Genomic DNA, 14,595 nt, shown 5'->3' on the forward strand with positions numbered 1-14,595 from the left:
TATTCCTTGTTTCGGCCTTGACCACGACGTAGCTAGTTGCCGGTTTTGTGCTAGATTTAACCAACATACGATTAAGCGGAGGTACGATTTTGCTTTTCACTACTTTGGCAGGCGATTTAATTATAAAATGTCGTCGGACATGCTTCCGACTACCGGAGTTCACAAACGACGCAAGGATAAGGACAGGCCTCCGAGGTCCAAATCAGATAACGTTTTACAAGCAGAGCCAGCTGCAGGTTCGGCCGTCGTCAGTGAGGTGCTTTCGCAGCCCATGTCATCGGCCATTTCAGAACCGATTGCCGAAACGGACTCCCACGAGGAGCCAACTAGGCCTTTGAGTACTCCAAGCTGCAGGACCTTCGGACAATGCTCCCTCAGATGGGTCCGGAGCCGCTGTGCAGGTACCGGCTTCCGTGGGGGTTTTCAGGCCTACACAGCTTCTGATAAAGGCAAAGACTCCTCCTAAATCTAAGACACCAGCCCAGGCCTCTTCTGATCCGGGACCCAAATCTCAGAAACAACTACTTAAAATGGCGGAGGATTTACTAACCATGATTAGGGGTTCACAACCCCCTCCAGACAAAAGGCCAAGGCAAGAATTGGATTATGAATCTTCTGATCAGGCATCTATTTCATCAGTGTCTTCCTCTGAACAGGAATATACTTTCCCTCCTTATGAGGATTCTGATGCTGAGGAATCCATTCCATCAGCTTCTCCCCCTGAGGGTTTTTCTTTTGGGGAAACTTTACATGACATGAGGGATCATTTTCACTGGGAAGGACAGGAGTACTCGGAATCTAAGAGAAGACTTTGGGATTTCCTCCTTCTTCCCCAGCATAGACCCCTGGCTATTCCTCCTATTTTGGATATTGTGGATGATGCCTTTTCTGAGGCTAATTTAACTCCTGACTCCTTTCCTCCAGCCCCTGCTAAGCCCGACAGATATTACAGGGTCCCTGACTCACACCAGTTCCTTTACAAAAATCCTACTGCTGATCCAGAAACCATTTCTCAGAGTCCTAAGGGGGTTAAGGCCGCCTCTGCAAAAAACCCTATTCTGACAGATAAGGATTCTAGAGCTTTGTTGAGATGGGGCAAAAAAGTGTACACTTCTGCTACTTTATCTATTAGGGCTTTAAATTGTCAATTTCATATGCTAAAATATCAGCAATTTCTACTATCTGTTATGAAACAAAAGCTAGGTACCATTTCTGCATGTGCAGATAAGGAATTACACGATTTGATACATGCAACTGAACAAGTGGGGAAGCATGGTTTACACTGTGGTTTTGATGCCTTGGAGGCTTCATGCAGGGCGGCTGCCTCTGGCACAGTCATTAGAAGGCATGCTTGGTTAAAGGAACAAAACTTACCTGATCAAGTGAAAGCAAAGTTACTGGATGCTCCTGTTCAGCATAATGTTTTGTTTGGGTCTAAGGCTGAAGAGGTGATAAAGAAAATGGAGGATAAGGCTAAATCCATGCAAACGGTTAAGGATTTCTTACAAGTTCAGCCCCCAAGATTTAGCAGAAATTGGCCAACTAAAAATTGGTCCTTTCCCAGCTCGGACAGGCCTCAAAGGGGTAGATATAGGCGCTCCAGAGGGAGGGCCCAAGCACAGACCTCTTACAGATCTAGACAGTGGAGTGCTTCCATCCCCAGGGGTGGAGAGGACAGACCTCAATCTTATAGAAAACAGGCTCAATGACTCCCCCTGCATGGCTCCAGGAACTTCTCTCCTGGAAGCCCCTCTAGGAGGAAAACTCTCTTTTTCAACAAAATTGGACTTACATAACCCAAGACAAGTGGGTTCTGGAGGTAGTTTCAAGAGGTTACAAATTCCACTTTCATACCTTGTCAAGACCAAACAGATGGCCAGACCTACCAAAACACCAATGGGCAGAGGCATTAAACCAGGTGGGATCCCTCATGGCTATGAGGGCCATAGAACTGGTTCCACAATCAGAGACTGGGCAAGGCTTTTACTCCAGGCTCTTCCTAGTTCCCAGAAAGCAAAATTCATGGAGACCCATCCTGGATCTCTCAGTCTTATACACTTCCCTGGAGATACCAAAGTTCAAGATGCTTACTCTGCAACAGCTCCTGCCAATGTTGAGCAAAAATGCATGGATGGTGACATTGGATTTAAAGGAGGCTTACCTACACATCCCTATCAGACAGGAGTGCAGAAAATACCTCAGGTTCAAGGCCGGCTCGAAACATTACCAATTCTCTGCGCTGCCCTTTGGCTTGTCTACTGCGCCCAGGGTCTTCACCAAGTGCCTGGCACCAGTAGTAGCTTATTGCAGACTCAAGGGAATTCAAATTTACCCTTATCTGGATGACTGCCTTATTCAAGCAGACAGCAAGGATGTCTTACTCCAGCACCTGGAATTTGTTCAGAATCTACCCAAGTACCTGGGATTCACTGTGAACATAAAAAAGTCATATTTGACACCCACACAACAGAACTTTTCTGGGTGCTCTTCTAAACACAACAACCCAGATGGCATTCCTGACATCCGAAAAACAACTTTCAAAACCTTGGCGTCAATAACTCAGCTAACTGCAAGGAAATTCCTGCAGGCTTTGGGTTACATGGCCTCCTGCATCCTTCTCATACCAAATGCAAGACTACATATGAGAAAAATACAATGGTACCTAAAAAGTGTATGGTCCCAGCATTGCCACAGTCTAGACACACAGATTGCTGTCTTGGCTTGTCTACAAAAGGAATTCCATTGGTGGGCCATGGCATGTCTTCACAACAAAGGGAAAGCCTTCAGTCTGCCTCCAGCCAGCCAAGTGTTAACCACGGACGCCAAGAATTACACATGGGGAGCCCACTTGCAGGGAAAAGGTCTGCAAGGTTTTTGGACAGAGGATCAGAAGCACCTACATATCAATTTAAAAGAGATGTTAGCTGTACAGATTGCCCTCTTGGCTTTTAGGGATCTTCTACAACCAGGACAACTAGGATACGGACAGACACCACCACAGTTATGTGGTACATAAACAAGCAAGGGGGTTCACACTCCTACCCCCTTTGCAGACTAGCCATGACTCTATGGAACACAGCTCTAGCTTGCAAAGTGGATCTAAAAGCTCAGTTCCTGCCAGGAAAACAAAATATTCTGGCAGACAGCCTGAGCAGGAACCAGTCAGACCCACACGAGTGGATGCTAGACACCCAAATATTCAAGATGATTACAGAAGCCTGGGGCTGCCCGGACATAGATCTTTTTGCATCACCCCTCATCCACCAGTTAGAGTTTTTGCACAAGAACATTTCACAAGCTAGCATGGAAAGTGGATGCAATATCATTCAGTTGGAGAAACCTCTCTGGGTATGCCTTTCCGCCACTACCTCTTCTTCCACGGGTGTTACTAAAGATCAAGCAGGACAAGCCCAAGATGCTGATTTTGCTGGCCCCAAATTGGCCTCGTCAATTTTGGTACTCAACACTGATGAATCTATCCCAGGAGCCTCCTTGGATTTTACCTCAGATTCCAAATCTTTTGTCCCAAAACCAGGGCCAGGTCAGCCTGGCAGCCTTGCGAATTCAGGGTCTATGATTAATCCTTTCCTTCCCAAACAGGTCATGGATGTCATCTTAGAAGCCAGACGGCCTAGCACTAGAAAATCTTATGCTGGTAAATGGAAGAGATTTTTCACCTGGATGCATGCTCAGGATTCGGATCCTCTCATTCCTAATATCCCACTGATTTTACTTTACCTGACAGACATGCTACATAAGGGTTTATCCTTCTCCTCCATAAAAATACATGCCTCGGCTATCTCTGCACATTACAATACAGATCCTCCTATCTTTTCGCATCCACTTCTGAAACAATATCTCAGAGGAGCAAAGAATTTAAGGCCCCCTAGGACACCACCCATACCTGCCTGGGACCTCAACTATGTTATGGAAAAACTCACTCTGCCTCCTTTTGAGCCTGCTGCCACATCTGATATTAAGTATTTATCATGGAAGACAGCTATCCTACTGGCTTTGACTTCAGCCAGGAGAGTCTCGGAGTTACAAGCACTCATGGCTGTGGAACCTTATATTATTTTTCACCAAGATAGGGTGTCTTTAAGGACCAATCCTACTTTCATGCCTAAAGTGGTTTCCAAAGTGGCTTTAAATCAAACTATTCACCTGCCAACTTTTTTCAGTAATCCACAAAATAAGGGGGAAAGGATCTTGGATTCCTTGGATGTACACAGACAACTTTGTTTTTACCTGGACAGAACCAAGGATATCAGGAAAACCGAGCAACTGTTTGTTTCTTATGCAACAAATTCCCAAGGCAAAGCTATTTCAAAACAGACCATTTCTGAATGGATTGCTCATGGAATCAGATTTTGTTACTCTCATCATGGAAAGCAAATCCCAGGAAAAATTAGGACTCACTCTACCAGAGCTGCTGCTACTTCAGCTGCCTTTCTCAGAGGAGTACCTACCAAGGATATTTTGGAAGCTGCAACTTGGAGTTCAGTGCATACTTTCTCTAAGCACTATAATCTCCCTCTTTACTCTAAGTCTAGGGCAGGCTTTGCTTCTGCAGTCTTCTTCTACTCTATAACCACCACCCTTTATCTCAGCTTTGGGATTCAACCCTACAGTGATGACTGCAACAGTGAAACGCGATGAACATAGTACAGTTGTGTACACTTACCATAAACGTAGATGTTCGAGTGTCTTCACTGTTGCAGTCTGGGTTACCCTCCCTCCTGTCCCCTCTTATACTTTCATTAGTGTGGTTTCCTACTTCACCCTTCTTCTCAGGTGTATTTGCTAAAGGGTATGGGGTTTGTTGTATGTTACATTTTTGTTTTACTATTCGCCTTCACTTTTGGGCACCTGACATCTGGGGCAAGAAAAACTGGAGAACATGGCGTCGACTGGCAGCTTTGTACTCCTAGCGCTCTGACATCAGGGAGCATGACTGAACAGCCGACGCCGGACCCAGACTTTGGGATTCTGGCTGACCAGGGACTGCCTGCCGGCAGGAAGAACGCTACAGTGATGACTGCAACAGTGAAGACACTCTAACATCTACATTTATGGTAAGTGTACACAACTGAACTTTCTACAGCCCTGGGACCTGAACAGTGTGTTAGAGAAGCTCACCATTGGCCTATTTGAGCCAGCATCTACAGCCTGTCTAAAGTACTGCACTTGGAAAACTGTGCTTTTGGTGGCACTGACATCAGCCAGGACAGTGTCAGATTTCCAGGCCTTCATGGTCACCCTAGCATTTTTAGTCTTCCACAAGGACATGGTAACCCTACAGACTAACCCATCCTTTATGCTTAAGTTGGTCAATGAGTTGTCCCTGAACCAATGTATGCACCTTCCCATCTTTTTCCCACAACCCCAGAATAACAGTGAGAGAGACCTGCATTCCCTTCAGTCTGACCAACTGTTTGTCTCTCTTCATCCTAGGGCCCTTGGCAAGGCAGTGTCAAAACACACAATTGCCTCTTGGATTTCTAAGGCTATTGCCTTTTGTTGTTCCTTTCATGGAAAGCAATTGAGTTCATCTGTCAAGGCCCACTCCACCAGAGCAGTTTCCTCTTCAGCAGCCTTCTTCAAGGGCGTTGATTACGCTTCTATTCTAGAGGCTGCAACTTGGTCTTCTATACATACCTTTACCAAGCATTACAAATTGGATTTGATCTCCAGGGCTAGAACAGGGTTTGCTAGGTCTATCCTGCAGGGTCTCATAGACTCTGTTCCCCAACGTACTTCCCATGGTACTTCCTAGAAAGCTGTGGTACTCTCCCTAAGGTTATGAATACTGCAACATGAGGATAGAGGGACATAGAATAGTTGTGTAAGAACTTACCATAACCATAGATGCATAGATTTTGGGAAATAGTTCCAAACCACCTTCTTCTTCTTCCCTTTGAGCTATGGCACTCACCCAAAGGTTATGAATACTGCAACATGAGAATAGAAGGACATAGAATAGTGTGTATCTTACCATAACCATAGAGGTCCTTCTTTTCCATCTTGCAGTATTCTATTCCCACCCTCCTTCCCACTGGGGAAAAAAAAGGCTTTGCTGGATGATTCAGGACTTGTGCAGCTATCCTGGGACTGGGGTCCAACTGGGGCATTCAGTTCTGAGGAGATTATGTGCAGATGTCACTTTTATGGCCCATGTATCCTACAGCCAATGTCAGACGTACCTTGCTGTGACTAAAGCTTTTGTATACTTGGTGGGCGTTCAAGTTGCTAGGTGGAGGCTAATCCAAAGGTTATGAATACTGCAACATTGAAGAGAAGGACAATCTATGGTTATGGTAAGATTTAAGGTGACTATTCTTTATATCACATATATGCTAATGTCCAGGTGGGGGGAGTAAAAAGCTCTGGAAGCAGGACTGGACACAAAATTCCAAAGTGTTGTCAGTGCAGCAAGAATGAACATAATCCTCTGCAATTACTCTCCATCTTTAATACAGTTGTACTTTAATTTGCACTAGTGTCATTTTGAGCTAACTATGAATGGTATGCAGATGAGGTGGAGTAGGAGAAAAAGTTTAGTAACCTTATCTCATTACAGTGGAAAAACTTGCCCTTGCACTTTGAAGCAGCTCCACTTACATATTCCAAGACGTTTTGCAGCTTGAACTGTTTCATGCTTGTGCAAGTACCTAGTCTTCTCCATACCTTTTAACCTCCTCAGTACCTTTTTATTTGCCAATCTCCTTGTCACTACATTGTAGTGTAAACTATGTCTGAACTTTGTGAATCTGATTTGCCCTACTGAAGATGTTGACAAGTGTGCCTCCTCTTTAGTGCTTTTCATATGATTGCCTCTTTTCTATTACAAGTCTTTCATAGTCAAGAATTATCTGTGTTGGTATGATGACTGTATGTATCTGTACGACTTACTGTAGCAACTGTTGATATTCTTCATGTTTCACTGTTGCAGTCATCACCTGTGGGTAATCCCTGCTGTGGTAGCCCTCAGCCAGCCAGAATACCAGAGTCAATGTTTTTGTGTGCCGGCTGCTGTCACTTGTAGTCTGATGTCAGGTCGTCAGTACTGTAAAGCAAGGCAGCCGACATCATTACATCATTACGTCTTTCTTGCCGTGGAGCCTGTAGCAGAAGCAGTTCGTACGAGTGCCGGTCGGTCGCTACGAAAAGTTGAATTTCAGCAGAAAATGTCTAAAGCTAAGTACCCCGTTGGGTACCCTTTTTTCTTGCTCTGACGGGTTAGGGCCTCTCATCCTGGATTACTCCAGAGTAACTTAGAGTTGCTCAATAGTGGCCGCCTCTTCTCTGTTAAAATCCATGCCTCTGCCATCTCTGCCCATGTTGATTCAGACCCAGCCCTCTTCTCTCATCCTTTGATTAAGCAATTCCTCAGAGGGGCTTCTAATATCAGGCCTCCCAGAAGACCTCCTTCTCCACCCTGGGACCTGAATTATGTGTTAGAGAAACTAACCTTACCTCCTTTCGAACCTGCTGCTTCAGCAGAATTGAAATACCTGTCCTGGAAGACTGCCTTCCTACTAGCTATCACCTCAGCCAGAAGGGTCTCAGAACTTCAGGCTGTCATGGCTGTTGAGCCCTTCATAATTTTCCATGCAGACAGAGTCTCCCTGAGGACTAATCCCTCTTTTATGACCAAGGTGGTATCTGATGTGACCCTTAACCAGGCCATACACCTCACCACCTTCTTTCCCAACCTTCAAAACAAGGGGGAAAGAATTTTACACTCACTACATGTGCACAGAAAACTCGGATACTATCTGGACCGCAGTAAGCCATTCAGAAAAACTGACCAGCTTCTGGTAAGCTTTGCCCCAGGGGCAGAGGGGAAGCCCATCTCCAAATGTACCATTTCCAAATGGATTTCACACTGTATCCATTTTTGCTACAGACTATATGGGAAACCCATCCCTAAGTCGATCCGTACCCACTCCACAAGGGCAACCTCCACTTCTATTGCCTTCCTCAGGGGAGTACCTACCAAGGACATATTGGAAGCAGCCACCTGGATCTCTGTCCATACTTTTACAAAGCATTACCACCTACCTCTCTTTTCTAAGTCTAGGGCAGGGTTTGCCTCTGCAATCCTGCAGGTCCTTCTGACCCATACCTAGGGCTCTACATATCCTTCCACCCTTTACCTCAGCTTTGGGAATCCTCCCACAGGTGATGACTGCAACAGTGAAACACGAAGAACATAGTACAGTTGTGTACACTTATCATAAATGTAGATGTTCGAGTGTATTCACTGTTGCAGTCTTGGTTTCCCTCCCTCCATCCCCCATTTCACATCTTCCCCTAGGGGACACAGGCTTCCCAAGGTGGCTCTTAGCCACCAGGACCACTACTCTCTTTTCCTTTGTGCTTTTGATTGGTTAGGGCAAGAAAAACTGATTTAATGACGTTGGCTGCCTTGCTTTATAGTACTGATGACCTGACGTCGGACTACAGCCGACAGCAGCCGGCGCACAAAAACATTGTGGTATTCAGGCCAGCTGAGGGCTGCCACAGCAGGGATAACTCACAGGTGATGACTGCAATAGTAAATACACTCGAACATCTACATTTATGTTAAGTGTACACAACTGTACTGTGTTAATGTTGGTACTGGTACAGTTGGCATTGCGTTTTAGAAAATATATACGTCAAGGATTTATTGTAGATTTTTTGTGTGTGTCTCTGTGTGTGTGTCTGTGTGTGTCTGTGTGTGTCTGTGTGTGTGTGTGTGTGTGTGTGTGTGTGTGTGTGTGTGTCTGTGTGTGTGTGTCTGTGTGTGTGTGTGTGTGTGTGTGTGTGTGTGTGTGTGTCTGTGTGAAGGAAACAGGCCGGTCCCTTAAATTTTAAAAAACAAGTGTATAAGCATATTGCGGAGGAAGCTGTTTGTGTTCTTTATGTTATGTGGCGGTCAGTCAGAGCCAGAAATGTGTAACAGTAAACATCTGTCTGTTGTATGTAATCTGAATACATTTTTTGTTTGTTTTGCCAGTTTTAGATATAAATCTCCTTGGTTCTTATCTAGTTGTCCTTAAACGTGCATCTGTTTAGTGTGTGCATTTTTTTCTGTTTCAGTTAACTGACTAAACTATTTATATTGCTCACAGGTGATAAAGACACTGATACTGCCACGATTGCAGATAGAGGGCGAACGTATCCGAGCAGTGCTTGAAGGTCCTGTGGTCAGCAACATTGACAAAATTGGGGCAGATCATGTACAGAGTTTACTACTGGTATGGAATAATATTATTGGATTTTTTTTTAACGTTATAATTTTTTATCAGTTTGAAAAACAGGAGGAATGACAAATTGTCGGCCAAGGTGACTTGACATTTGAGCATTCATGTCCCGGGGGGGGGGGGGTCAGGAGATAACAACACACATGTTTATTGTGTTGCAGACATGCCCGTCAAACACCAGCTTGATTCTTTGTATAAGATATTGTGCCTTTGCACTGTTTACTGAATGTGTGATTAAGAAAACTCCAGTATCGTACCCGTGCACTGTTTACTGAATGTCCGATTAAGAAAGCACCGGTGTTGTATCTATGCACTGTTTATTGAATCTGTGATTTAAGAAAGCACTTTTATTACTTGATGTGTAAAATATTTTCCCCATCTATCTCTGTGTATCAGTTAAATTGCTCTTCTGTCCAGACAGGTACTGATTTTATTGCGACATAGTGCAGGAATATTTTTTTTTCTACTTGGTATCATTCTTCTTTTCTTCATACAAAAGTATAAGTATCAGTCTGATGTTGTCAGTCTTTATCTGTTCTTGACTTGTGGGTATGGTTCCGATCCACAGAACTGATCCATCCGATATATAGCTCGCATCAGCCAAAAAATCTCTCGATCTGCTAGTCTACCCACAGTGCTTCTCACTACATTACCTCAGATCTTGTTTATCGCTCTTACAGCAAGATGTGTCAGCCAACTCTTCCCTCGAAGCTAATTAAAACTTTATTTTTCTTTCTCAATTGGTTTGCTGATATTAATCTCTAGTAGTTTAGAATTCACAAATTCTCTAGTCTACCCATAGTGTGAGTGTGCTTGTTTACCTTTCCCTTTACTGTTGGTACATTTCCACTACCATCGTTGGTAGTTCCCTCCCACCCTCCTTTACCATTGGGTAATCTTTCTACCATTGCTGGTAGGATTTCCTTGTGGTGTGACTGGTTGTTTGCCATTCTCGTCCTTTCTTTTCTGTTCTTTCTGCCTCTCCTGTTTTATTTAGGGTGATGACAGATAAATCCAGAAGTTATAGTACTGGCTTCAAACAATGTAAAGAGTGCGGCAGAAAAATGCCAAACTCAGATGGTCATGACTGTTGTGTGTACTGTTTGGGTGTGTCCCACTTAAGTGTAGATCTGTACAATCTCCCAGGGTTTCAGTAATAGAACTCTAACAGAGTGGAAAAATATGCTCATTCTCAAAGGCCTTCTTAAAGCCCCCTTTCAAAGAAGCCTTGTCCAAGGCCAACAAGTCTCCTCCGCCCTCTGATTCCATATCTTCCCATTTGGTGCCATCACTCTTGGCACCGACTGTTAAAAAGCATAAGCATGCATCTGCTAGTTCCTATTTGGAACTGAGAGCTAAGGTTCCAAAGCTTTCGGAATGGTCTAAATCTTCGGCACTGTTACCCTTATTGGTGCCTTTGACACCAATCACGATGCCCATTCAAACTGTGAGTACTACTGCTCCTTACTTTGACCATGGTTCCGACACTGGCACCAATTGCCACCGCTGCTGTGCCAGCACCCATATCTCCCACGGCCCCGTAGATGGTGCAGAAGACTGATATTTCTACTCAGCCCAGGACCACTTATTCCTCCATGGACCCCTTGGACAACTCCCTAGCCCTTATCTGGAGAGACCTGAGTCACCTCCTGGGTTGTCTGTTCACTCCACCGGAAGTCTCTCAGAAGTTGATATAGTAATGTTGGTGGATCAGATCCTGACAGCCAGGGGTCTTCCCTCCTCTCCCTTCTGGTGCAGGGGGTTTCTCCCCTTCGATCCCTTCTTATTTTCCTTCTCTGGCTTCTTCACAGGCTGTAGAGCTCTCAACTCCAACTTCACGGGTTCCAATGACTTCAGCACCGACAATCTTTTTGTCTTCGGCTGGTACGGCTCTGACGCCTTCGGTGCCTTTGGGACCATGTCTTCGCCATCGGGCCCGAGTGGTTTGAGTTGGCTCTAATTTTTTCTATGGAGCTGGCCTTGCCTCTTTGGGCTGCGCCAACAGAGGACACATCCTCTGATGTTCATTGTGTTTCACTGTTGCAGTCATTACAATTAGGTTATCCTGCTGGCAGGCTACCCGCAGTCGGCCTGAGTTCCAAAGTCTAGGTCCGGCGTCAGTTGCTGTCGCCTCTTCCCTGACGTCAGTGCGCCAGGGGTATAAAAGATGCAGCCGACACCATTTTCTTCAGTCTTTCTTGCCGCGCGGTGCCCAAAGCAAAAGAAGTTTGCAGGTGCCGTTCGGCCAACTCCTGAAGTTTTCAAATTGGCCAACTCCTGAAGTTTTCAAATTCGAATTTCAGATCCGAAGTCTTCATTAACGCCAAGTACCCCATTGGGGAAACTTTTTTCTTGCTCCAGACCGATGTCAGAAAAAGTTAATAACTGTATTTCTTGTGGGAAGCAAATATCTCATAAGGATTTTCATTCTTACTGTATTCCTTGCCTAGGCCCTGACCATAAAGTTGCTAGTTGTCGGTTTTGTGCTAGATTTAACCAACGCACTATTAAGCATCGGTACGATTTTGCATTTCATTACTTTGGCAGAAGATTTAATTATATAATGCCGTCGGATCAGCCGACTACCGGAGTTTACAAAAACGAAAAGAAAAAGAAAAGGACAGGCATCCGAGATCCAAAATCGACGACGGGGCTTCTTCTAGGCCAGTCGCCGGTTCGCTGGTTCTCAGTGAGGCGCTTTTGCAGCCCCTGACGCCCACTACCTCAGAGCCACAGGCCGCTTCCGACTCCCACATGGAGCCGACTGGGCCTCTGGAAACTCAAGGTATTGGACACTCGGAAACCATTCCCTCAGATGGGTCTGGAGCCGCAGAGCAGGCATCGGCTTCTGAGGGTGTTTTCAGGCCTACACAGTTATATGTGTAACCTACTTCAGCTATAAAGGCAAAGACTAAAGCAGTTCTGAAGACAAAGAAACAAGTGCAGCATTCACCTGGACAGGCCTCCATGCCTAAAAAACAGATGCTTAAAATGGCCGAAGACCTTATTACTTTGATCAGGGTTTCCCATCCCCCTCCTGAAAAGAGGCCTAGGCAAGAGTTAGAATATGAATCTTCAGACCAGGTTTCCATTTCCTCTGATTCCTCCTCTGAACAGGATTATTCTATTCCTCCCTATGAGGATTCTGATGCTGAAGAATCTATTCCTTCAGCCTCTCCTCCTGAGGATTATTCTTTTGGGGAAACACTGCATACTATGAGGGAGCATTTCCACTGGGAGAGCCAAGACTACTCAGAATCCAAGAAAAGGCTCAGAGATTTCCTTTTATTGCCCCAGCACAGGCCCCTTGCTATCCTGCCTGTTTTAGACATTGTAGGTGATGTATTTTCAGAGTCCAGTTTTTCTCCAGACTCTTTTACCACCAGCTCCGGTTAAGCCAGACAGATACTACAGAGTTCCTGATTCACATAAATTTCTCTATAAGAACCCTGCAGCTGACCCTGAAACCATCTCTCAGGGTCCCAAGGGGGTGAAGGCTTCTACTGCAAAAAACCCTATCCCCTCTGATAGGGATTCTAGCTCCCTAGACAGATGGGGCAAAAAGATTTATACCTCTACTACCTTGGCTGTAAGAGCCTTAAATTGCTAATTTCATATGCTTAAGTATCAGCAATATCTTGTGTCTTTGCTTAAACAGAAAATGCCAGCAAGTACAGAATGTGCAGACAATAAAGAAATGCAGGATTTATTGCATGCAGCTGAACAAGTTGGAAAGCATACTTTGCAATGTGGTTTTGATTCTCTTTAGGCCTCCTGCAGGGCCGCTGTTACAGGTTCTGTCATTAGGAGGCATGCTTGGTTAAAAGAAAAGCAAAACTATTAGACGCTCCTTTACAGCATGATACTTTGTTTGGTGCTAAAGCAGAAGAGGTGCTGAAGAAAATGGAGGACAAAGCTAAATCTATGCAAACAGTCAATGATTTCTTACAGGTACAGCCTCCCAGATTTAGCAGGAACTGGCCTATAAAAAATTGGTCCTTTCCAGTGTCAGATAGACCACAAAGGGGCAGATACAGACGCCCCAGAGGCAGATCACAGCCCCAAGGCTCATACAGGCCTAAACAATGGGGTACTTCTACCTCCAAGAGCAGAGAGGAAAAATCACAGCCATACAGGAAACAGTCTCAATGACTTCCCATTTCCAGCGCCAAGCACTTCTCTTTTGGCAGCCGCTTTGGGGGGAAAACTAGCACTTTTTTCACAAAATTGACACATGATCACCCAGGACAAATGGGTTCTAAATATAGTTTCACAAGGCTACAGGTTCCACTTTCGCACCCTGCCAAGGCAAAACGGTATGCCAGACCTGCCACGCAATCAATGGGCAGAGGCACAAAAACAAGTTTCATCCCTCATGGACATGAGGGCCATTCAACAAGTACCAGAACAAGAGCAGGGTCAATGATTCTATTCAAGACTGTTCTTGGTACCCAGAAAAGACAAAGCCTGGAAACCAATACTGGACCTATCTATTCTAAACACATATCTGGATATTCCAAAATTCAAAATGTTGACTCTACAGCAGCTTCTGCCCATATTGGGCAAGAAGGCTTGGCTTGTGACTTTAGATCTAAAAGAGGCATACCTGCATGTCCCAATCAGACAAATATGCAGAAGATACGTCGGATTCAAAGCTGGCTCAATGCACTACCAATTCTCTGCACTGCCCTTTGGCTTATCTACTGCGCCCAGGGTCTTCACAAAGTGCCTGGCACCAGTAACTGCATTTTGCAGACAAAGAGGAATACAAATATATCCTTACTTGGATGACTGCCTTATTCAAGCAGAGAACAAGGACATTCTACTACAGCATCTGGCGTTTGTAAAAAGATTACTGACAAGTCTAGGGTACACAGTAAACGAGAAGAAATCAAAACTCGTACCCTCTCAAGAGATAATATTCCTGGGTGCAAGCTTAAATACAACTGCCCAGATGGCTTATCTCATGCCAGACAAACACAGACAACTGACTACTTATTTCAAAATGTTGGCAACAAGACCCAGTTATCTGCAAGAAAAATTCTGCAGGCTTTGGGTTTCATGGCATCCTGCATTCTGCTAATTCCATATGCAAGACTGCATATGAGGAAACTTCAATGGTATCTAAAAAGTGTTTGGACTCAACATTGCCACAGCCTGGAAACAATAATTACCCTCATTCCCTGCCTGCAACAGGAGTTTCGATGGTGGGCAAAAGCCTGTCACCACAACACGGGACAGCCATTCACCTTACCCACAGCCAGGCAAACTTTGACAATAGATGCATCAGATTACGCCTGGGGGGGCCCCATATGGCAGGAAGATGTGTTCAGGGCACATGGTC

At 44.9% G+C, this 14,595-nt stretch overlaps 1 protein-coding gene across 2 annotated transcripts in view; it reads left to right on the forward strand.

Moving 5' to 3' along the window:
- TAF6 (TATA-box binding protein associated factor 6) overlaps positions 1 to 14,595 on the forward strand; it is a 1,437,250-nt gene that overhangs the window by 994,802 nt on the left and 427,853 nt on the right. For both annotated transcript variants that reach the window (XM_044077259.1, XM_044077258.1), the window contains one exon: positions 9,120 to 9,245. In XM_044077259.1, the coding sequence (XP_043933194.1) occupies positions 9,120 to 9,245 (126 nt within the window). The remainder of the gene's footprint in view (positions 1 to 9,119; positions 9,246 to 14,595) is intronic.

Source organism: Protopterus annectens, chromosome 7.part0 (genome assembly GCF_019279795.1).
Source record: "Protopterus annectens isolate FY-2018-M chromosome 7.part0, PAN1.0, whole genome shotgun sequence".
Lineage (NCBI taxonomy): Eukaryota > Metazoa > Chordata > Ceratodontiformes > Protopteridae > Protopterus > Protopterus annectens.